The sequence below is a fragment of the Hydractinia symbiolongicarpus genome, chromosome 13 (genome assembly GCF_029227915.1).
Source record: "Hydractinia symbiolongicarpus strain clone_291-10 chromosome 13, HSymV2.1, whole genome shotgun sequence".
In the NCBI taxonomy this organism is placed as follows: domain Eukaryota; kingdom Metazoa; phylum Cnidaria; class Hydrozoa; order Anthoathecata; family Hydractiniidae; genus Hydractinia; species Hydractinia symbiolongicarpus.
The window spans coordinates 20,128,628-20,155,016 of record NC_079887.1 but is presented as its reverse complement, the minus strand read 5'-3'; the positions used below and the strand labels follow the sequence as shown (position 1 = coordinate 20,155,016).

The following is a 26,389-nucleotide window of genomic DNA, read 5'->3' as shown; positions in this document are numbered from 1 at the left end:
AATGACGTACTTTTGAGATCTGCAGCCAACTACGAAAAAACACATGACCTCTCACGAGTTCTCCTACTTTGTGTAATCTGAATTTTAAAATTACGTTATTTATTAGTAAAAAGATAGAAGAGACTGTGTAATACACAGTACAGTTTAATACTAACACTTTCGTGACATCATGTCACTGAAGGGAAAGGTACAAAAAATCTTCCTAGTGTCAGAAGCCTTATGTTGTCGTATTTGACTACCTTATTTGTAATGTATTCCTTAAAAATATTCATACTTACAAACCTTTTTCAAGAAAAACAACGAATTTTTACATTTCTTGTGGCAAGTTAAAAGTTCCTCTTAAAGGTTTTGCATAATTTGACAGAAAAAGAAATGCCTTACATATGACGGTATATGTTCCACACATTGATCGACGTGTTCCTTATCTGGAAATTTCAATTAGAAGATAAAACTAAAACAGACAAGAATATCTAGGTTCACCTGATTCGAGGTACTATAGAATCTTTGGACAGTATTTGTCTGATATGCGTGTCGAAATTTCCTGCATAATGTAAACTTCTTATGGGGGATGTATAGATACCAGTTCTAAAGACAAGATTGCATATTAAGAATTGAAATACCTTTGTTCTTGGTATGCCACATAACGCAATATTTTTATGAGAAACATAATTTTAGTTTACTGTGTACGCTTGTGTTATACATAACTTAACAAAGATGAATGAAAGATGAACATGTTTTGGTTCCTTGAAGTCGCAACATTACAGGTCCTATCCTACCCAAATCAACTCAGCATATGTGTAGCACAGGTAGGGTAATTTGCTGCAAAAAGAGCGCCTTTGAATTAAAAGAAATCCAATGAGGGAGGTTGGGTGTGGAGTGTTTTATGCATAACAACATCTGACTCACGTTTGTGTACTTTCATCTTCGTCTTTATGTATTGGACTGCTGAAAAATCATAAAGCATCACAAGTTTATTTTTAATTAATGGAATTGAGATAGTGTAAGAAACCAGTGCATAGACCAAAAGTTTCTCTACAGTCAATAAAAATTAAGACAAAAATTAAAAACTAATTCTCTTCAATCGAAACAGGTGAATTTTTCTGTCATTGACATCCACCTCAATCTTGAAATATTTCAGACTTTCAGTCATAAAACAGTTAAAAAGGTTAAAGCTTTTAGGAAAACCTTTGTCAACTTACCTTGCCAAAGAAATGTAGAGGAATTCTCCTGAAGTCATCAAACAGACTATACATGGGACTTTCAAATCATTGTAGACTATCGCACAGCCATATATTGAACCAGTAGGACTACAAAAAAATACCTAACTATAGCATATAGCCTTCACCGCATTTAAGTATTGAAGACCTTGAATAACAGACTGCCAGAGTGCACTTGGGCCCAACTGGATAACATTTACTCTGGTATGAGAAGCATAAACCACCCAAATAGGAAAAAATGTTTCCAAAATAAAGAATTTATTATACAAGCCGACCTGTTTACCAGCTAGACAATTGTACGTTCGAATGTGTGAACAATCTCTATAATAATACGCTAGGTGTGTCTGTCTGTGTGTCTGTGACAGGCAAAGTGGATGTCTTCATTTTCCTTTGATGTTGCCGAAAAATGCATGTCTAATATGTTAAATTTTCTGACGTTACGACGCGACGAAAATAACACTACTTTAACGTCAATATCCTATATTAAATTAATAAAGCCATTACAGTGCACCTAAAACTTTGAGGCCAAATAACTTGGAAACGAGGTGGTGACGTCAATGATTTTTCACCGCGTGGGTAACTAGGGACCAACTAGGACCAATTTGGGTAATTTTCCCAAACCTGAGTCCCCGAATCCGTTTCGGAATGGGCGGGTTGATGACGTCATCGAAAAGCCTTCAAATCCTAATATCTCTGCAACCGTTTGTCAAAAATACGCGATCCTATACATTTTCTTGATAAGCGTTTCAAGACCTATACAATGAAGGCAGCAGGTATACAAATTTCTAAAAAAAAAATTTGGGGGGTTTGACTGGCCATTGCTGACATCAGCAAAATGTTAAAACCCTTATGTCTCATTAACTGCTTATCAAAAAGATATGATCATATACATTTTCTTGGTCAGCGTTTTAACATCTGCATAGTACAGGCAACGAATAAACTAAATTTCGCCAAATATTTTTGTAATTTCACTGCTGACGTCAGCAAAAAATCTAAAACAACCTACTTTTCCATTTTCCTTCTGCCTAAGTGGATTTTTCCACGGGCCTTATCGACTAGTCTATATAATAATACGCTAAGTGTGTCCGTCTGTCTGTGACAGGCAAAGTTGATATCGTCATTTTCCTTTGATGTTGCCGAAAAAAATATGTCTTCTTTGTCGTGAAAAGCCGCGAGTTTTGTGTGGTTTGTTAAATGAAGTTACGGAAGTAAAGTAAAGTAACGGAAATTGTGTTTGCAAAAAAGATGGCTGTCCTTTTTAAGCATTTGTCTTCCCTTGCCTTCAAAATAAATCTTTACAAAAGCATTTAAAAAGGGGCATGGTATATAAATGAAGTATAGAAAGGTTTCTGTAAGGTTTGTTTATGTTTTTTGAAGTTTTGATGATATTATTGATGCGAGACATGTTTGTTAGCTAGCATCAACCACACCAACAACAACTAGCTAGGTAGCTAGGAATTTATAAATATGTAGCCATGTTCTTTATACCTAGCTAAGTCTCCAGTTTATATTTAAGTGACCAGCTATTAGGTGGTGTAGCTACCTTATGTTAGCTTCAGTTTTATGTTGCTTTTTACATGTAAGCTAATCTTAGTGGTCTTTGCTAAGAATGTGACTGTAACTTATTTTAATTGACATTTTAAGCTTAAATTAACAAGCCACAACAACTTTTAAAAAAGTATTACATAATATTTAAGAAGAGTTTAAGGACTGTTTTTAAGCAAATAATGTATTTTTCACAATTTGTGTATGCAAATAATGTATATATTTTTCACATTTTGTGTAACTAAACTTATATACATCGGTTACATGCAATATGACGAAACGATTTTTATTTAACATGTAGTAATTCTGGTACCTTAAGTGTAGTGATTTTTGTTGTTCTAGATGTTCTGACTAAAATGTTTTTGTTTATGGCATTTTGTCTCAATTAAGAAAAGTTTCAACTTTTTTGAGGGAGTACAACACCGAAAAAACTTGTGTTTTTTTTATATTTTGTATAAATTCTTACCAGGCAGGACTCTGTACAACATACCGAAATGACTGATCCCTCTCTATTTATTAATTTGATGCGTTCCAAATCAGTTTTTTGAAATTTTGGGTAATATTTAATGAGTACAAGATGCAAATACTGATTTTTGTTGAATCAGAAGTATTTCCTACAACCATTCTTTTTTTACACTTTTGTGGAGAAAAAGTGTATGCCTTATCATCAGAATAACTGATTTTGTTGCAAACTGTTTTTCTTTTTCACATTTTGGATTGAAATATTGTTATAAAGGGCATATATCAATAGACATATATATACCAAAATAATTAAATTCTGCAAACTTTGATTTTGTCGTTCACCTCTCATCTTTTATATTTTGATTAAACTTTTGAGGAAAACCATAGGAATTATTTAGAATTTGTATTTTGTGTTGAAAATTTAGTGCAAAAATTTAACTGTTGTGAGGGAGGACCATATGCAATTATATATACTAAAAATAATAATTTGATATTCTACAAGTTGTATTTTTGTATGCACTTAAATGACTGCTTTTTCTGAGTTGAATTTGATGGGTTTCATATCAATTTTGTTGAAGATTTTATGGCTGAAGACAATATAGAACATGCCAATTGAACTGATTTTTGTTCATATTTTGATTTGCTCCTCATAAACCTTTGTGTTCTACATTTATTGTAAACTTTTGTGAGGAAGGACCATATATATATACAATGTTTTCAAAATAATTATTTTTGTTGATTTGAAATTTACTCCTTGCTTATTCAGGGTTCCCACAAGATTTAAATTCTCAAAATTGAGGAGATTTGAGTAGAATTGAGGGGAAATTTTCACTTTTTGAGGAGATTGAGGAATCAAAATTGAGGAGTTTTTCACAAATTTTCAGGAAATTTGAGGAGATTTTTTTAGATAAAGTTATGACTAACGTAAAAAATCTATTGGGTAAAGTCTCTAATATAAATATAATTTCCAACATGGACGGGTACGAACAAAATAAAATGTCTTTTTTCATATCTAGATAAAATATAAAAATATAAAACATAAACAAAATTTAGAAACAGTGCATGATAAAACATGACTAAGTAAATAACTGAAGATAGTAATCTATACAAAAGATCCTTTTTAGAAATATTAGTATTTTTAAAACATAGGCATATGAGCATTATTTACATGTAAATAAATATGTAGATGGCGGAACTTTTTCCCTGGACAACAACAAAACAAAGGGATAAATACTAAAAATCCTAAATAACGTTTTCTTTCTCCTTCATTAGCTTTTGGAGAAGTTCTGAATACTCCATAATTTCCTTTTCCTTCTCGCTTACTGTTTTTCTCAGTGAGTTGGACTTTGTTATCAAAGTTTTCATTTCCAAGACAGCCGTTTTCTCCTCAGCATCTTTAGAGCATTTGTCGGCATCTTTTGATAACAAAACTACAGTTTTCTCAAGCATTTTTTTCTTGGATCGGATAACATCTATTTCTTCTTGGATTGAACCTGACTTTAAGACCTTTATTTAAAATTTTAATTCAGTAAAAACATATGAAAACAAGAAAAACCGGTATAAAATTTCATCTAATTATCAGAACTGCAATCATTCTATCTTCTAAAAAACAGCCTTTAATTTGCTGTCCATAGAACAAGTTTCACGAAACAAATGTATGAGAAAAATAAATATACAATTAATATTGGCGATATAAAATTCTGCTACATGAGATTCTTGACATAATTCAAAAAAAAATTTTATCAACTAAAATAAATCCATTTGAGGAGATTTGAGGGGAAAATTGGACAAATTGAAGAAAAATAAGGAGATTTAAGGATATTTGAGGAGCAAAACCAAAATTGAGGAGATTTGAGGATATTTGAGGAGGCGTGGGAACCCTGTTATTGCTTTTTCGACATTTCAGGTTAAAATGTTTGGTAAAGTCAGTACGGATCATTAGACAAAAAATTGTTTTGTTAACCGGTTAATTTTTACATTTTGTGCATATTTTTGCGGGAGAGGATGGTATGCAACCGAATAAATGATTTTTCAAAGTTTAACTTTTTGTTTTTAGGTGTTTTGTGTTTGTTTAAGTTTGGCTTTTTGATATATAACAATACAACCTGAAGGTTGTATTGTTGTATAAGCATTTAGGGAAAAGACAATGTTTAAAATGCTTAAAGAACTTATTTCATAGATCTGTGCTTACTGTTGCAAGCCTTTCTTTTCGACACTTCAGATTAAAATATTGAAGGTTTTCAACATAATCACATAATAAGATGTATACATATTTGAGATATGTGTTATTTCTGACATTATTTTTATTGTTGTCGTAACTGTCTGGGTTGTGACTGTCAATGTTGTAACTTTCTACTAACTAGATTTTACACCTTGCACGCCGTTGTTTTTCATATTTTGTCTGAAGTTTTGTTGGGAGGATTTCATGCGATTTGACATTTGATATTTTGTGTTAGATTTTAAGAACTTTTTTGTCAAATTATGACTTATATACTTTCTTTTTATGCATTTTCAGATTATTTTTTTTAGTAAAAGGCATATTCAATATACTGAAATATTTGCTGATGTCATCAAAATTCAAATGACAGAACTTTTCAATTGTTTTTCTGCCTAAGTGGATTTTTCCACGGGTCTTTATCGACTAGTCTCTTATAATAATACGGAGAGTGTGTCTGTGTGTCTGTAACAGGCAAAGTGGATGTGTTCATTTTCCTTTGATGTTGTCGAAAAAGTTATTAAATGTAAAATTTTCTGACGTTACGGCGCGACGTCAATAACACTACTTTAATGTCAATATCATATATTAAATTAAGGAAGCCATTACAGTGCACTTAAAACTTTGAGGCCAAATAACTTGGAAACGAGGTGGTGACGTCAATGATTTTTCACCGCGTGGGTAACTAGGGACCACCTAGGACCAATTTGGGTAATTTTCCCAAGCCTGGGTTCCCAAATCCGTTTCGGAATGGACGGGTTGATGACGTCATCAAAAAACCTTTAAACCTTATTATCTCTGCAACCGTTTGTCAAAAGTACATAATGTTATACATTCTTTTCATCAGCGTTTCAAGATCTATGCGATGAAGGTAACGGGTATATGAATTTCCAAATAAAATATTTTTGTACTTCGGATTGACTTTGCTGACGTCAGCAAAATTTTCAAACCTTTGTATCTCTTTAACACCGTTCGTTAAAAGCGCATGTTACCATATATTATTTTCGTCAGTGTTTCCACCTCTACACATTTACAGGCTTCAGATAAACTAAATTTCGTCGATTTTATTTTATATATGCACTTCTGACGTCAGCAAGACATCTAAAGCAACCTATTTTTCCATTGTTTTTCTGCCTCAGTGAATTTTTCCACGGGCTTTATCGACTAGTCTCTATAATAATACGCTAAGTGTGTCCGTCTGTCTGTGACAGGCAAAGTGGATGTGTTTATTTTCCTTTGATATTTCCTAAGATGAAGGCAACGGGTATACAAATTTGGAAAGAAAAATTTTTTGTACTTTTATTAGGGACTTTGCTAGCGTCAGCAAAATTTTTAAACCCTTATATCTCATTAACCATTCATCAAAAGCACGTGATTACATACATTTTTTTGATTAGTGCTTTAAACTCTACACAATAGAGGTAACGTAAAAACAAGGTTCTAATTTTTTTTTGCAGATGGGTTGCCGACGTCATCAAAATTCATATCACGCTTATTTTTCAATTTTATCCTGCCTCAGTGGATTTTTTATCGACTAGTGACTAATAACAACAAATAGTAGCTCATTTCCAACTTAGTAAAAAATAAAAACAAAAGTCAGGAGTTATGCAGACTTACATTACAAAATACACTTTTATATAAAGTTCTAGAATGAAAAAATGGGTGTGACGTTTAGTCCAATGTAAAAAATCAAACACTTTTGTACCACCTCTGCCAACTTTTTGCCAAAAATCAAACATTTTGTAACAAGTCAAAAGGAACAAACCTTTTATCAAACGGTTGAGTACACAAAACATAAGACACGTCTGCAGGGGAATCTGGAATGCATTGTTCACTGCCATATTGGTCTTAAATAAAAACAATAGCAAATAAATTTTGTTAAAACATATTTCAGAAATTTATTCTGTGCAATCAAAATAAAACAAGTGTACAGGAAAAAATACCTTTTAACAGCAGTCTGTCTATGTCGTGCAACCAAGGCAAAAATATACTATGGACGCCACCTTTTGTTACAGCTAAATATCTGTCATTGTAGCCACCTACCAAAAAGACAACTGTCTAGAATATCTTAGTTAAATTAACATTGAATAAAAAATCTGCATCACAGCTAGTTGTAGGCCATAAATAGTAGCTTCAAAATGACGTATGCTCACTTTTGGTGTGCTGCATGATTTGATTCAAAATGTTTGTTATGTTTTGTTTTTTTGCATGTTGGTATGTTAATTTTTCATTGTTATTCTGGAATACGAAAATATATAAAGTATTTTGAAAGATGTTTAAACAAAAAACTTGTCAAGGTGCTTTGACGCAGAGAACTGTGTTTGCAGTGTGAATTGAACTTTATTTTTAAACTTTAAAGATAATTAACTCCTATATGTACGGAAGTGTGGCACCCGAGGGCCAAAATATGCTGATATCAGCAGCAAATATCTGAAAATCATAAGGTAGAACCACATTTTTTTAAAATTACCCAGAGTTCCTCAACGTTGTCCGTCATTTTGGCTAGCGCTGAAACTTGTGACTGAGACGGGGTTGGAAGCTCAGGGATCGTGGCTTGAAACTAAAGACATGCAAAGAAATGCCATGAGTAGTGCAAGGGAAAGAAGAGGAATTCTTAAGTAATTTTTTTTCATTGGATTTACAAGAATTTGAGGTACCCCACAATGAGAAGTAAAGAACAGAAACGCCTTTTCGATGTCTGATGACGAGGGATGGTCACATCTGGATAATATTTATTTTGTGATTTTAAGCTACCTAGCCAGTACCATGCCAGCACTCCAGGGCACATTTGTTATTAAATAATTAAGTGATAAAGTACAAGAGCTAAATATATTACTTTAGTGTAGCTAGCTGCACAAAAGATTTTTCAAGGCATTCTGTTATTTTAAATAAAAATAGCTAGGTATATAGTTATTTTGACCTCCCATAGCAGTGATTATTCAAGACTTGAGTATATAGCTAGTTAGGTATGCAAGACATTGCATGTTGGTAAGCATGTTTCCACGACAAACTGAAACCTAAATTATGTAGATTTTCAGTTTTCTTTTATGAAATAACAAAATTTGGGGAAGTATATCCAGAAGTAATATTCGCTTGAAGTGGGAAGACCTAAAGTCTCCAGGTTAAGACTTAGTAAAGCGTAAACTGTTTTACATGGAGGACACTTAGTGTAATGTGTTACAAATCCAGTGGAGCGCTTATAGCATTACGAATATCTTTTTCACAAACCAACATTCACAGGACTTATGATAAAGATAAGCCTATTGTTACTTCTGCAAAGCAAATACAGTTGTGTAGCATTTTTCATTTTGCATAAAAAGTTCCTGTGGATATTCAAAAATTAATTGTGAGTGCCGGCAGACTGGGCGATTAGTGCAAAATAAACGTGTTGCAGATCCAGGTGGACAAAAAAATAACTTTCTAACCACTTTGTATTTATACGGCATAAAATTTAAATTATGTATTTAGCACTGTGCTTTAGAAGCACATTCCCACTTTCTCTGAGCTGGATAAGGTATTTGGTCCTAAACCTGGGACACATTTTATTTGTTTGAATTATTTTTAATCCTGAGAATCACTTTGAATGTTTTCTGTACACATGGCTTGTCAAAATTGATATGCTGTCAAAAAAGTTTATCGACGTCTCCAAAAATGGCCAAAATTAAGAACTCGGAAACTATGATAGTAGTAAAAAAAATTTGGGGTTCATTTCATCAAACTGGTCTAAAAACATGTAATACTAAGTTTCAAGTCATTATTTCAATTTTTACTGAAGTAATAGGACTTTTACTTAGTATAGTTTTAGCATAGTTTTTCATACCACTGACACCAAAATGACTGCAGGGACTAACCAGTTTGAAATTATTATAATTATTATTATAATATTATAATATTTTAATAACAAACTTTTTCTCTTGATGTGTTTTTATTTTCCTGCAAAAGTTCTTGCATAGCTTATGTATTAACATTAGGATAAGAACGAAGTTACTGTGAGACATGGGTTTTAAACCTTTAGCAAACCTTAAACCGAAAAATTTGAAAACTAAAAGTTTATCTTCAAATTTTTAATTTTTGGTAATGTAAAAGTAATCCACATGAAAAAAGTTTCTGATGCTTTTTATGAAGAAATCTTCCATATTAGCCATATGGGGTAACTTGATGAAAAATGCATTTTCCTGCAGGTGTTCTAAAATATGTGTAGTATAATCTTAAAAAATGTGATGTAATTTTCCTCTTTAAGTTTTGACTTCTAACCCAGCTAAAAAGCTAAGCCTTGTACTTTCATGTTTAGTCTAGCTAGCTATAGCGAAAAAGTTTAATATTCAAACTTGACCTATTTTACTGAGTATTAAGTAATAAATGCTAGTTTAATCCTAAATGTAACTATAGTAGCTAAGCTACCTGTAAGAACAACATCAAACAACATCGAGGTTGTTCTCTTTTGTAAACAAACCCATTGGTATTTTTGTAATAAGTACCAAATTTTATGTGTTCATTTCTTGCGTTTATGAGTGTAACCAAAGTGCCCTGTACGTAAGTCCTAAAAATTTATGTCAATGGCTCACTCCTTACGAATGACACACTTAACAAATGAAAACCATGCTTTGCTATTTCCCGTAATCTATATCGAGATTTGGTTGTTATTAATTGTCTTTAATACTAACAAATTACAGGATTGATTTAAAAAACATTTGCAATAATATTTTCGGATTATTAATTTGTGTTTTTTGATTTAAGAGTCTCGTTAGATTGAAAAGTTTTATTTAACATAAGATGAGCCCTTTAAGAAAAAAATAAAAAAATACTCATCAAATGTGTCAGTTTTAAAGAGATCGCAGTTTCAAGAATAATTTACCTAATATGTTAAAATAATGAAAACTTCTAGCTTAGGCACGGTGATAAAATCGTTTTTTATCTTGAAACATTTTATCGAGGAATGACTTGATACATCGATCCATGAGGCTTGTGGGATAGCCATTTGTATGGCAGTATGTTTCTAAGATTCTGTATTTCCAAATAAAACCTTGAAAATTTTGAAACAATTTTGAAGATTTAGAAAATCAATGTAAAAACAACCAGTTTTATATTCATCTGGCGAAAAACTACTATATAATTAGTATAAACACTGCTAAATGTTAAATATTGTAAGCTTAGGGTTTTAAGGACTGTCCTTCAAGGGCTCTATGTTTAAAAGTCGTATATACATATAAGTGCGTATAAGACTATGGAACATTTGAAAGTAAGAGCCTGCGAACATATGGGTTTTCTGCCTTGACCGGAAAAACTGTCATAGCTGAAAATCATGGTGCTGTACTGGGGCATGTAGTTTTCTGTAAAAATAGAGCTAATTTAAAGAACTTTTTATACTCTCCACCGCTACTGATAATTTTGATTTGGAGTTAAAGGAGAGTCTGTTGATCTGTATGGACACGCTAATTCTGAATAGAAATATTTTGTCTATGCCATTATTTCTATTTTCAGATAACTGAATTCCCCCTTGGGATAAGTTTATGATATGCGAATCCAATTTTTATAGTTTCTTTCTGTAGTATTATTATGATATGAAACACAGGCCGAAACTCGCCCTCAAGAAATGCGCCATTTGGATATTTTGTGCTTTGAGATTAAAGGGAAAGTACCGAATCCACGTAGGGGAACTATACCTTACGGAAATACCCTCTAAATACGGGTCCTTGGAGAGATATAGTAAAACATATCATCGAGACGAGACGTCGTTCATTTAATAAACTTTTAAAAAGATAATAAAAAAAATCACATACAAAAAAAAACACTCATGGGAAGGAAATCACGTTGCTACTCCCGTCCTGATAAGTAGGTTCCCGATGATCTGCGCGCAAGTGCTTGATGCTTGATGATCAATAACCGTTCTGTAAAGTATTAACTTTAATAAAGGGAAAAATAAAATGGTAACCATCAGCATGGAACGGTGGACCTTGGCAGCGAACGAAGTGTTCGTAGATTCACCAAAATTGGAAGGGTAGAAATATGGTGACTAATGTTATTAATTGTGCGAATGTGATTGGATCCGCTGTATCAGAGGTCACGAGAGCGGACACACGAATCAGATTCGCGGATTCATATCGGATTTGACAGCCTGATATTATTGCATATTTAAACATATTGTATTAGGACTTGTCTACTTGAAAATGGCCTTCAAACGGCTGAAACGTCATTAAGTGCAGGGCTTATTGCTTTTTTACTTTAGCTTTAGTGAAAAAAAACCTATTTATTTGTCTTGAATAATATGAGAGTAACAAGCTTGGTATAATACTCCTCTTACATTAATGTGTTTAATGCTTCCTATATTTGATCTGACACATAAAATAAATGCAATAAATTTCAATCTAGCCTATTACGGTAACCTGCTATCATAGAAACAAACTTACTGCTGGTGAGTTGGAGTTTCTGGCTTTTTGCTTTACTTTGTGGTTGCACATTATCATCTTCAACTGGATAAAGAAAATTCTGTTCTAATTCAACCGACTCATACACAAACAACTGCTCAACAGTTTGATTGTCAAACAATGCGCTGTCTTCGTCCTATGCAAAAAAGTTGATCTATTAAACAAAAAAGCTAAAATATAATTTCGGAGGTACACCTATATTATCTAAAAGTTGTAGAAATTAACACATTTATTTTCTAGGTAGTTATATAACCCGTCTATCAACCCGCACCCAAGGGCTTTGAGCTAAATTTGTTAGATAACCTGCACTGTTGTATAACCTGCATTTAATTTAGAAAAAAATTCAGTTAGCAGGCCTCATCAGGAAGAAAAATGATTGTGTGGTCTTTCGCATGCCATACTAATTTCAGAACATTTTAGGGTGCAATGTTCGCAGGCCAGGGTTCGAATTAGAAATATAAAGTTGGTTTGGAAAAATGTCTTGATTGAAAGAAAACCTCCTTGCAGCTGTGGTCAGGAAAGACTGTAGGTCACATGCCATCGATTCCTTGGTAATGGTTATTTTGTTGAAACAACTAATATAAAAATGGTCAGAGAAACAATTGATGAAAAAATGGGATTTGCAATTTTAATTTTGATTCGCAAATTGCAAATAGCAACCTGCTAATTCAAACCCTGCACGTCAAGAACTTTTATGGTATGCAGTGGCATTATTTTCTACTTTTGTGTCATTATTTTTTGCATTCTGGAGACAAGTTGGGGACAAACACAAGACAGCACTTCAGCTAGCAACTCTATTAGTCTTAACTTCCTTGTCTCAGATAAAATATAATAATGTTCAAATGAAAAATAATTTTATATTGATCTTATTTAAATAATCTTTCTAAACACGTTAAGTTAAGTTAACTGATTTACGTTTCAAAATATGTAAATAATAAGCAGTTTTGCTCACTACCAGCAAGAACAGTTCTAATCTTTTCACGAAACAAATTTAAAAACAAAAGTTACTTCTGTATAAACTTTCTGATTTTTAGATTTTATTTTACTACCCAGGTGGGTAATTTTAAAAAAATTTTTCCATTTAAAAACAATACATTTTTAACCCTATTCTTATTAGCATGACTAGATTTAAATAAAGTATAATTAAAACTAAAAGTAAATTAATTGTTTTATTTTTTGATTTATTCTTCAGATACTAAATTTAAGGTTTTTTTTTAAAACAAGACGTAAACTGGAATTAGGTTCGTGGTCTTTAATTTACACAATCCTAGATATTAGTCAAAGAAATCAATACAGTGGATGTGACGCACGTGTGGGAAAATGTTTTGGATCTTCAGGAAGTTGCTTTGTTAGGACTAAACATAAATGAAAAATAACAATAATCACAAAAAGCCGCCAGATTTTTGTATTAGGTGTACTTTGAATCTTACTATTATTTACCAAAGAATAACAAACTCATATAACCTGCACTCAAAATCAGTTAAAAAACCTGCACTCAAAATCAGTACAGAGATATTTATAACTATTTTTTAAACTACTACTTGCAAAATATGAAAATAATTTATCCCAGGTTTGTGTCAAGCATTAATAAAAAACAAGAGCAAATGGTGTGAATTTTAATTTTCTATACATGCAGAAAAACATTAGCAAAATGTGAATAGGCGCAGTCATCATACTTGCACAACTTAAATACAGCACTCACAAGTGTAAATAAGCGAAACTTCAATGGACCTACCTGGATTTAAAACATCAGAAAAAACTAATAACCTAATCCTCAGAAAAGTTCCAAAATCCGTATTTTTGAACCAATTTGACTCATTTTGCACACAAATCTCAACCATTGGGCCAAAAAATACAATTCTTAAAAAACTGACTTATCACATTTGAGGGTCAATTGTTCTCTATTTTTGTGCAAAAAATCATATTATAAACTAATGATCCAATCATGAGAAATGTCCTAAAAACATATTCTAGGATTCTTTTTGCTCATTTTGTAGATAATTCCGTCATTTTTGAGCTGATAAGATTTTTTTCAGAAGAATGACTTCATCAAATCCAAGGGTCTATTGTTTCCTGTCATTGCGCAAAACATCAGAAAACTAATGCAGGCCTATCAATAAGAGGCGCGCGATCGCTCCCGCGCACGCAAACACGCGCCTAATTCTGAAATATGAGGCCTCAGTGGAGTGATTTTTCACTCGCCTAGATTGATTCCATGTTATGTAGCTGAGCGATAATATCCTAAATTCCTGAGATTGTATTTTCTATTTTAGATAGAGTAGTTCATTTTACTAATCATAAACTGACCAACCATTCACGTTAGGTGCGAAGCGAAAACATATCGTTCCAGTAATGACCTTTAGATATTCCGTTTTGTGAATCTACTTTGTTACCAGACCCCGACATGCTAAAATCGGAATCGTACGAAGATACATCGACATGAAAAAGTTAGAAGTGGATGATGTTTATAGTCACATGGTCAAACGATGTTTTTGTAACGTAACATTTATGATTTACATGCATGTTGAAAGACGTTTTTAGTTATGATCTAAAGATGCTCTGACAAAGATCAGGGAGAAAATTTATCAAACTTAATTTGTTATTTATTGCCTTAAACCCAAGAAATGTTTGCTAAATGATTCTCTTTGTTTGTGAATGCAATATATTTCTTTTGTTTTCGTACTTTCAGTTATCAAATGTCGTTTTTTTCTATAGTTGTGTAACAAGACTTGTAATTTGTTTTGTTGATCACACCACGCGTATTTATGTGGAACCTGTTCTTGTAATAAACAAGAAAATGAGTAATGTATTTCTTTTGTTTTACATAACACTCCATCTCCCTGTTTCTCCATTCATTCAAAAATAGTTTTATTATGGGAACATCTCTGGGTGAGAGCGTTCGAAACGTTATTCTAAAATAGAATAGAATACAGCAGGATCGTATGTTTTGAAAACTCGATTGCTATATTTATCTGAAATCATTATCGCGACATGTCTTCGTCAAAAAAAGTATCAAAGGGAACAAAATCCAATTATCTACTTTCATGAAATGGGGTATTGATGATATTATCGGACATAAAACTTTAGAAGAAAACGGAAATAGATTTGTTAACTTCGTTTGGTGCAAACTTTGTGCGAAAAACAAGCCTGCTATTCTTCAGCATCCGAATTGCAAGGGACCAGTGAAGGAAGCTGTCCTGACATATATTGATGGGACAAGTTTCGTAACAAAACACTCTGTTACGCGACATATTTCCGGCGAAGGTCATTCTCTCGCACTATCGTGTGAGAAAAGTAAACCAAAGGAAGATCGATTACCATCAATCACATGTGTTAAGACGGGAGCTAGCGTTGACAAGGTTTGTTTCTACAAAATAGGGTTTTTCAAGTTTTATTTACTTTCACTCTAACACAATTACGTTCACTTCATATTTCATAGATCCAAACGACTATTGAATCAGCAAACGCAAAATCCGCGGCTGAGGCATATACGAAGCTTATCAAATGTGCGTATCACATGGCGATGGAACCGACAATGCCACACAAACACTTTGGTGTTTTGGTAAGTTGCCCTTATAAATATGTTTAAAGTTTTCAAAATAGGTAGAAACCATGTTCGAGTATTGTTTGAGTACGACCATTATTGTTTTATCTATCTGACTTTTCAGGTTAAATGCTGCAAGGAGAATGGTGTGCGACTCATAGAGAGGAAAAAAGACGGTCGTTCTGGACGTGAGTTTGTTCATTGCATAGCTGAGGCTGTCAGGGAAAAATGTGCAGTTGTACTTGCAAGTGGTTATTTTATGTCGATTCTATCAGATGGTAGCCAAGCCAGAAAAACTGGAAGGGAAAAAGAACTTGTTTTAGTGAGAACTGAGAGGAGTGGTGTTCCAGTTTACGTGGTTGCGAGTTTGCTGGAAGTGGCTAGGTTCGGTGGGGGTGATGCTTGTTCGATTGTTGCCGGTATTGAAAGTATTTTCCGTGACGACAATAGTGCGCTTTTGATGGACCAAGAGAGCTTCACTAAAAAGGTTGTCAGTTGTACAGCGGACGGAGCCAGTGTTAACTTTGGTAAATACAAGGGTGTTTTGACGCAGATAAAGGATCAGGGGCGGCCATGGATGTTGATGATTCACTGTGCAAACCACCGCATAGAACTCGCAGTTAAGGAAGCATTCAATATAAACAAGCTGAACGAGGTTGATCAGTTCTACACAACAAATTTTTATCTCTTGCGAAATAGTGGCAAACTAAAATCTGAAGTTGCAGAATGCGCAAAGGCGTTAGGTATCACATACTATAACATATCGAAGATCACAGGAACAAGGTTTGTTGGGCATCGTAGGCGGGGATTTCAGAATATCCTTGAATCATGGCCAGCGTACATAACAGCATACGAAAATTACATCGCGGACGATAAAGGGAGTAATGCTACTACAAAAGCGAAAGTTTCAGGCCTTCTTAAAAAGTTCAAATCCTATGAATTTTTGTTGACTATAGCAACTTACCTCGATATGCTTGAAATGGTTGTTCCTGTCTCAAAAATATTTGAATCGAATGATCTTTTACCTTACTCAGTCAATTCGATTATCGAACAAACAACTTCTGAACTGAATGAAAACATTGACGAAATTGGGGGTGATTTGGAGTTTTTTGGCAGTTATGTTGGACGTTACAGTGTTAGTACCAAAGCGGGTGATCAGAATTGGTTGAGTGGAGCATTAGAGGGTCAATTCATTAAAGCTGGCGAAAAGCGGAAAAAAGATAAAACCTTCGTCACTGTAAAATTCCAAACTAATAAAATCAATCAAAAGCATGCCATTGATGTTGTTCGAGCTCTGAAAAAAAAGTTGTGCAAGTCACTGATTAAAGTTCTCAAGGAGCGCTTTTGTGATTATAAGAGGGACAAGGAATTGTATACATCAATGAGATTCATCGACATGGAATATTGGGAATCTGATAGAGATTACGGTAATCGGGAAATAATTCTTCTACATAATCATTTCGCCAAGCCCCTTGTGTATGCAGGATTCGACTTGAACCGATCATTGGTCGAATGGAAAAAGTTCAAAATACACGCAGCGACTCACTACAATAAAATGGCAGTACGCGACATGTGTTCAGGGGTTTACTGGTTAAATCGTCCCCCGACTTCAGAAATTAATGTTTCTTTTCTCTTTTTGTCTTAATTTTGGAACTGTAAGATCGCTCGCGCGAACAGAATTTCCCCCTCTCAGCGCGCGCGTTTTGTCGCGCGGGAGCTTTTTTCTTATTGATAGGCCTGTAATGATCCAATCCTGAGAAATACCGCTAAATTAAGTTACTTTTTACCGTTTTGGCTGATTTTGCACATAAATCGGCCTTTGTGGAGCCGATATAATTTTTTTTAAAAGTGCATTTTGCAAAAAATCAGCAAAACTAATAATCCAAAGAAATGTCGTAAAAAACGTATTTTTGGTTCATTTTGCACATAATTCTGCCATTTTTAAGCCAATAAGATTTTTTCTAAAAAAAAAACTGACCTTGTCACATTTGAGGGTCTTTTGTTTTCTATCTTTGTGCAAAAAAATAAAAATCCAATTCTGAGAGCAGGTTGTAACAGACAGACTAACACAGGTCATTTTATAGGACCTTACCTGTACCAGGTAGGTCCAAAAAGCAAACAAAACAATTTTTTATCATAATTAAGGGTAAAATGGAAAAATATTTTGGCAACAAAAATAAACAAAATTTAAACAATTAGATTACCTCAAATCCATTCCTGTCTTCTTGCAGCAGCAAACAATGATAGATAGATCCACTCTGAGTTCCAATAACTACTGTTGTCGGAACCGATGGAAGACAGATCAAGGAACAATAATTACAACCATAGTTGTCAAGAGAAGGTGGATTGATTATCAGTGGTCCTTCTTCATAAACTTGCAGTCTAATATACAAACAAGTAGTGATTTATATTCTATGTGGTTAGCCTTATAACTTTGCGGGATATACCCTGTTAATTGTTGCCAGGTGGAACAACAAAGGTGGACAACCACCTCTTTGATAATAATTGAGTACTCCACAGACAGAGCTAATGATCACCAAAAAAGAAAGACTAGAATGGATAGGAGTTTTACTGAGCAAATTTACACTCACACAAAAATGGTCAAATAATAACAATTAATGTAAGTAAACAGGAAACAATACTTTTAAAATCAATCGAAGTTAAAAAGCACTTCTATAACGAGTTCATCCTATCTTCTTTATGCACTTCATTGATGTGTATACTACTTTTTGTTAATTTGATACATTCAACAGATTTTGTTATATATCACAGAAATATAAAAGGGGGCAAATGTGTTGAAATGTTATCTCTTATTTTTAATTATTGTTGCATCTTCTAAAGCTTAACAAAACATTTGTCGTGAAACATAAGTTCTTAAATTCAAACTTTTTCCAAGCATAACAATTAATAAATACAATTAACATACCTGTTATGAGTGAATTTGCCATAAACAGTCCAAACATCTCCAGTTTCTTGCAGAACAAAGATACTATTTGTTACAACTCCCCGTTTATCACACACAGATTCGCCAACATCAAAATCCACAGCATCATCTCCCAATGCACTTGATATGTTAGATGTCGCAGTTCCAACATTGTGGTGCAAAACACCAAATAGAGGAAATCGTAGTATTAGCTTATTTGGTGATGAAATGTCATAGAACCTGAAATAAAACACAAAATTAACTGACTGTACAGTTAAATACTTTTAACCAGCACATCAGCTGTGATTTTGACTAATTAAAACAATATCAAAATATCAAAACCAGCATTATAATGATTATTTAATAATTATAATTATTTTAACATCTTGTAAACTCATATTAAATAAGACAGTTTCAGATGATTAAAAGTACCAGTAAATGGATTCCAAAAGGTTTCAGTGTTCACAAACTTAAAAAATATTGCTTTGCTTGATATTATAGCTAACATGGAATATTATGATCAACTTTCTTTTTTATGGCAAAGTGATGTGGAAAATAGTACTGTACAACCAATTGCAAAACACAAGTCTCCATTTTTACCTTAAGCAGTTCTCATTTGTAAGAACAATAATCTTATTATTAAGACTTCCAGGGTACCATGCTGCTTCAAGTATTTTGATTGATACATGATGACAAAAAAAAGAATCGTCAAGTAATGCCAGCCTGAACAAATTAAAAAATAAAAGTACATAACCAACAATAATCAACATCATAATTGCGATACAAGCACTGTAAATCCACTTCAAAGTTAAGGCTCCCACAAAATACCCTATTAAGGAATATATATAAACAAAATGACAAAAATAGATAAATAAACGCACCGACAATGTAAAATATCTTTTCCACCCTCAAACAAACCAGCCTCTCCCCATCGTCTTGGTAATTCTACAAATCCAACACCACGGGTACCAAAAAGGAGAAGATGCTGTCCAGAAGGATTTATCTTGATGTCGGTCACTTCGAAATATGGAGGTATAGAGCAAACTAAAGTCTAAAAAGAAATTAGCAACTATATATACTATTTATTCCCATTAGTCAAACTAAATTTATTGCACATACTGTAATGCAATGTTTCGGAACAGGTTGCTTATCAAATGAATATAAAAAAATCAAAACAGATTACCATTACATATTTGCATACATGCCCAGCCCTTGAAACTAGCCCAAAAACCCAAAGACATAGTCGTTTGCAGCGGCAATCCCTTTTTTTCAAGCTATGTTTAGTCTTACTTGCCCTTTAAATATATTTTTGTCTTTTTAGCCATAAATAAAACAATACAAGTCTGGGTGTTAATGACTAACTCTAAAATGAACTCTGTACAGGAATAATTCATAATGTCTACCATGTGTGTATTTTGAAAAATGAAGAAAGCAAATTATAAAACTTATATAAACGAACAAGTTGTTTTTCTGTGTTATTAAACTAATACATGTTTTTTATTAAAAACACTAAAAACTAAATACAATCAATGAAATCAACAGGGATTTTCATCGGATGAATCGGACCACTCGTCATAGGAAATATCAGACAGATTAAGGTTACTGTAAAGGAAAAAACTCACTTGATGGGTAGTCTCAGAAAAACCCTTATAATTTATCAATACTTTTATATTTTTTCTTATTTTTTTTTGTTTCTGAATGTTTAATGAAAGACTTTTTTGATGGTGTTATTTTCGTGAGATGTTAATTTTCCAAAAAGAAAATATAATGAATTAAACACACACCATTTTTTTTCACCGAAAAAGGTTCCCAGGTTTTTTTTTGTAACAACGTCATTATGAAATTATTTGTAATTATATATAATCATTAAAAAAAAATGCATATTTTTTTCTTTTTGTCGTCATAATTCGCTAATCAGTAATTTATATAAAAAATTTATTCAGCTTTCCATTACCGAAAATTTCAATAAGCCAATAGAAAGCTTTCGGTAAAAGAGAACACAAACGTAAAGACATGTTGCGAAAATTTACTAACAAGATATTTGTTTTTAAAGATTTTCGTAGGTGTTATGAAAATGTGTGAACTGTGTATGCAGAAAGATGATGGAAGTGTCAGGGTTAAAAGAGAAAGCTTATATGCATACTACTTAATTTTGATTTTTTTTAATGATTTTTTATACCACAACATCTATATATATATCTATCGATGGTGAAAGTAAACTATCTAAAAAATATTATTATGCATATATTTATACAGTAGTTTCATATCATGCATAATGTTTACAAAAAATATACTCAGCTCATTTTGCACATATTTTCTCGAAGGTGTGAAGGATATAACACCTCTGAAAAGGCTTTTTCCAGAAAAAAGGGATGTTCCAAATATTTTCATGGAATATAAAATATGTCATTCGAAAGAAAATTTTTTCTATATGTCATGAATTTTTTGCAAAAAACCTAAAAAAAAAAATTGTTTCCTGTACAGTAACCTTAATGTCTCTGCATGCTTCAGCCAATTTACAATGAATATCCTCCATTGATAGCATCTTCTTCTTGTTCTCGTTTGCCTTTTGTTTGTCAGGGTAATTGTGACGTGAAGAATATATCAAATCAATTTATTAAAGATAAACGTAAAACAATCTTTGATATCCGCCAACGAAGGCGGAATCTTTAAAATCGCCTGAGATATATAGATAGATAGGTAGAGACAGCGCAGCTAGGCTGGACGCCCGAAACTTATCCAGGCTAAAGTCTAAATCCTCATTTTGATAGATTTTTTTCTTAGAACAAGGCTAAAATGAGTTTTAAGCCAATAAGAATCGTAACAGTGCAACAAATTATTTTATAATCCAATGAACAATACTTAATTTTAAAGTTTATATGCTATCGAAAGTTAAAGCTCATGCAGTGTAGCATAATGAAGATCGTCTTATAATGCGCCATCGTTGATGTTATTATTGTCTTCCTTTAATAATTACGTCATTTCCTTCTGTACGCAAGCACGTAGACTAAAGCTATATCCAGTAGAATAATTAATTATTAATGAATTTTAATTTAAAGAGAAATTGTTGAGGCTGAATTTTTTTGGTTAAAGATAATGTATTATAGCTATAAAATCGTGACAAGTGTGTTAGAAAAGAAAAAATCTGAATATATAGTCTGAAAATAAACTTTCGTAACTGATTATGTAAAAAAAAAAGCTGCCACCTTAAAAGATATTTTCATAGTTGTTTTGAAAATTTGTATAGCATGTAAAAATTTTTTTAATAGGAATTGCTACGAATTTTGTAAATGACCCCTTAAAATTAGGGAATTTTTTTATGAAGAATTAGAAGGATATAGTTAAAATGTAATTTCAGTTCCTCTTAAAACTTATGCTATTTAAAAAATCATTAATTTGTTAACAGCCATTTCACTACCAAACCCACTTTTATTAAAAAGCGCCACTGTCAACGTTCTCACGTTAACGGTTAATCATTTTTATTAACGGTTAATGTTTTTTGTTGCCTGTTAACTTTTCTTGTTAACTGATAACAAATTTAATTGACCGTCAGTTTAAAAGATTGGCCGTTAATAAAGTTAGTTGACCGTTAATAATTTTAATTGTCGTTCGTTGCAGATATTTTATAAATATCAAAGACAAATTAACCGTAAATAAAAATTATTGAAGGTCAATCAGAAAAATTAACAATTAATTAAATATGTTGTCTGTTATTTTTAAACGTTGCCAGTCAATTTAAATTCTAAATTTAAGTCAAATGCACTGAAACTTTGTATCGGTTAATTCTTTTGTATCATTTTAATTTTGATACAACTTTTTCGTATTATAAATTATAAAGTTTGTATTATTTCAAAGAAATTTGTATATATAGCTCGTATCGTTTCAAAGAAGTTTGTATCAAACGTTGCTCATACGAAATTCGTTTATTATAATTGGACTATTTTCTAAAGTCTTTATATTGAAATTTTTTAACTATTATAAAGTTCGTTTCCTTATATGAAATTCGGTCATTTTATTTGGACTTATTATCTAAGGTATTTATATTCAAATATAGAAACTCGCTGATTCAGAGATATTTGGATCCGGCGATAGAAAAAAGATCCCTTGAAAGTTGAGTGAATTTAACTTTGTAAGGGAGCTTTTGAGCGATAGCCATTAAGATCACCTAAAAATAAAATGATTGCATCAACCAGCATTTAAAAACAAATTGACATTTGAACTAAATGAAAATCACACTAGCGATGAAATCGCTGTCCCAAAATCTCCGAAAGTAGCTATTTTTTGTTAAAATGACATAAAAATTTAAACTTTTGTTTAGTTATTCGCAATTAAGCTGGTACTTCTGAAGTTCGTTTTAAGATCGTATAGCAATTTACTTTGTTTAAAGTTCATATCATTTTCTTCTTATAATACAAAAAAATTTGTATCATACTTTTAAAAAAGTTTATATTTTTTATTTTAAAGCACTTTGTATGACATTCATATAACGAAGTATTTTGTAGCGTTCGTATAATGATACGAAAAAAAAACATATGCATATTTTGAGACGGTATTGATATTGGCAGTTCAGCCCTTAAAATTAGCGTCGGCGATTGCCAACGTAAAATAAGAAAATACTGTAGTTGCGTCGGCAAAAAAATTGCCGACGTAATTTTGTTGTGAAATTTTTAAAAACAACAACTCATTTTCAACATCAACGAAGAAAAAAATTAACAAAGAATTAATTTTTATTTTGGCAGACTTTTAAGAACATGTGCTCATGTATATTTCTATCGTACCTGTTCACGTATTATAGTCTGGTTTCTACTACCATTTTTTTGAAAAACAAACTTTTCAACTGATCGCATGTTATTCTTTGTAATATTAAAGCCTTTGTGGTGAATTTTTATATCACATTTTCTCGGGCGTAATATGAAAACTGGCATACATTTTTCTCGAGTTCCTTATCCTAAAAGAAACCAGGTCTCCACATGGGAATGCACACGGGAATGCACACAGTATTCGCGTGTGGTTTTTTTACTCGAAACTGACGGATGGTATAATTTCCTGAATTCACGAAAATAAAATAAAAAAGTAAACATGGTGAAAAAGAAAGCCGAATCAGAAAATGAAATTGCTAAAGTGTTTTGCCATGTCATTATCAAAACAACAAAAATAATGAAAATTTGAAAGGAACTGTGGCAAGCAAAATCAAATATATAATGTTAATTGTGGTATTGCTTGCGCTTCTTCCACTCATTGCGACTGAAGAATAATTACACTCGATTTTCAGTAAGTTAGGTCATTATCATTAAAATTATTCACGTTACAGAAATACTGTGGCGCCATTCGATTCGTAATAATAATAATCGAAAAATTGTATATCGTATTAAAAAGAAGTTCGCCCTGCCCTCGGTTTTGTGAGGAGAGATGTTCTGCGAAGACTCTATAAATTGAGCCCACTGTACAGTTTTGCTTCATGGTGAACTGTGCCGGTGACAAGCATTTTGGAAGCATGCCACCGGCGACTTCTGCGATATACAACTTATTGAATGCCCTGACATTTAGTTTGTAAATAGCACGTGCACAACGTACTTTCTAATGAGTTCGTCTCGAAACATATAGAAAGTCAGTTGGCAGTGAACTATTAACTTAACGAAGTACACCATCGGGAAGGTGTACTTCGGAGTACGGGACTTGTACTCCGTTTCCATTTGTCATCGTCTTCGGAGATCAATACATTGAATTTATGCAAGGTCTAGCCCCAATACAAGGTGAATGACGAAAGTTTTTGCCAGCTGGAAAATTTTACTACAAAAAAAATGCCGACGCAGATCAGTTGAAATGCATCTCACGTCGGCAGTTTTATTGCCGACGTAAAAAAATCTAATTTTAAGGGCTGCAGTTAAGAAGATTTATTAACCGTCAATGTTTACACTCTGTTAATTAAATTTGTTAACGGTTAATATTAGTAGAAGATTTGCAAATTATAAATTAACCGGTTAGTAATACTTTAATACGGTCAATTTATTTAGTTGACAGTCAATTTAATTAGTTGACAATCAATTTATTTTGTTGACAGTCAATTTTTATAGTTGACGATCAATTTATTTTGTTGACGGTGACGCTATTTAATAAAAGTGTGTTTGGTAGTGTTTTACCCTTACCTACACAAAAGTGCCCACAGGCCCATTGTTCTCAAAGTGAAATCAAAACAACTAAGTCCGTGCAGAAAGTGGTCTATATAGACCTTTTTGAATGTTTACATTTTCCGCAGTAAACCCTTTCTGGCTCTAACAACTACGTGGCAGGCAGAAAGATGCGGAAGCTTGCAGAAGGTTTTTTTTAGCCAATTTCTTTCTATGGAAACATTTTTGAGGTTTTAAACTATTATTGAGTGTAGATGGATAACTTCTGATTGACATATATTCATGTAAAGTCGTTATGATACCTTTGTGTAAAGACACAACCTCACTTAACATAGCGCCCACATCTTTTTGCCCGCCAAGTAATTGTAAAATCGAAAAGGGCTTACCAAGCAAAATGTAAACATGTGGCGCCATAGTTTAGTGGTTATCACTCTTGTACTTTGTGCAGGAGACTGGGGTTCAATTCTCCTTGGCGGCGATTCAATATGGGCAATTGAATATTACTATAGCCCCAGGTTAATCTAAGCCATGTGAAGAAAATTGGAGAGATGGTGCACTGTGTGGGCTGTTGGATGTTGCAGGGAGTTGTCTGGCAGAGCAGAGCGCTGACCCTAATTGAGTTTGCGTAGCTCAAAGAGAGCATTAAATACTACAGGAAAGCCATGGCCCCTGCTGGAAATAATAGACAGGGTATATCCCTCGATATTGGTGAGGCTAGCCATTAATGCTCATTTTGAGCTATGCAGACCCAATTAGAGCCCGCGCTCTACTAGACAACTCCTGGCAACATCCAATGGCCCACACAGTGTGCCATCTTCCCAATTTCCCTCACATGACTTGGGTTAACCCGGGGCTATGGTAACATTCACTCGCCCATGTTTAATCGCCGTCAAGAGGAACCGAACCCTGGTCTCCCGCACAGAGTACGAGAGCTATAACCACTAATCTACGGCGCCATCTATTCAAAAAGGTCTAGCAGCTAGCTATATATATAGCTATAGCTAGGCTAGCTATAGCTATAGCTATATATAAAGTTTTTTTATATATAATTTTTAGATTTTGCCTGATTAGATTGACTATTTCATTACTTTACATTAAAAAATCACACAGATTAAAACTACCTTAATACTACCTGAAATAACATAGATAACACGTATTACCTGAAATCTTGTACTTTCGTTTTCCACTGACTGGGTTCTCTCATTAGTGATTCCATAAAATAGTTTGGTGTAAAGACATTTTTTAAGTTCTGACCAAATGTAAAGTATCCCATCTTTATGTTGCATTAATCTGGAACTCTGGAGGTTGCTGGTATAAAGTTCATGTTGTGCTAAATCCTGTGAAACTTTTTGAGAAAATGTTATTTGAGATCCCGCCATGGTTGGATTTTCGCTAGCTGAGGTCACTTATGTAAACAACACACAAAAAATAATAACGAACGCTAGGCGCAGACAACAGCGGCTGGGCACGAAGTGTGTGTGTAGCGTATAGGAAAAATACTTTCGCGCTCAAAAAATGACCGCGAAAATTTTGGAAGTAAATTTGCGGGAAATGTTCACAGGAACAAAGTTTTGCAGATTCCAGAATTCCATTTATTTTGCAGAAATAAACTTTCGCAGTGTTGATCACAACTAACCGCGTGTTTCGCGCGTTCTTAAACAGGTGCGCAAATCCACACAGAAACTAGAATTTTTTTTTAGCATCTAGTTATTCCACCGGGAAAGATTTTTTAAAATAAAATTGCTAATAATATATACTGTATAGCCAAATTCATGGGCTGAGAGAATTGGGCACTAATGTTTTGCTTTTGGAAAAAAAAATTAGTGGTTCAATTTTCAAGTGTCCTCTTGAGATAGTTCGTTTTTTTCCCAAATCGACCTTTCGTTTCCTTTTATACTTTGTAATTTTATTCTATTTTCTCTTTTCTTAA

The 26,389-nt window shown here is 33.0% G+C and overlaps 1 protein-coding gene across 1 annotated transcript in view; it reads right to left on the bottom strand.

Annotated features, from left to right (window-relative positions):
- Window positions 1-25,891, bottom strand: part of LOC130624095 (nucleoporin 88-like) — a 35,409-nt gene extending 9,518 nt beyond the window's left edge. Inside the window, exons 1-11 of the mRNA XM_057439664.1 lie at window positions 25,620-25,891; window positions 19,213-19,382; window positions 18,932-19,054; window positions 18,335-18,571; window positions 17,613-17,790; window positions 11,847-12,000; window positions 7,383-7,478; window positions 7,205-7,286; window positions 1,200-1,307; window positions 907-945; window positions 481-585 (exon numbers count right to left, since the gene is read on the bottom strand). Coding sequence (XP_057295647.1) covers window positions 481-585; window positions 907-945; window positions 1,200-1,307; window positions 7,205-7,286; window positions 7,383-7,478; window positions 11,847-12,000; window positions 17,613-17,790; window positions 18,335-18,571; window positions 18,932-19,054; window positions 19,213-19,382; window positions 25,620-25,838 — 1,511 coding nt within the window. The 5' untranslated portion in view covers window positions 25,839-25,891. The remainder of the gene's footprint in view (window positions 1-480; window positions 586-906; window positions 946-1,199; window positions 1,308-7,204; window positions 7,287-7,382; window positions 7,479-11,846; window positions 12,001-17,612; window positions 17,791-18,334; window positions 18,572-18,931; window positions 19,055-19,212; window positions 19,383-25,619) is intronic.
- Between the last annotated feature and the right edge of the window lie 498 nt (window positions 25,892-26,389).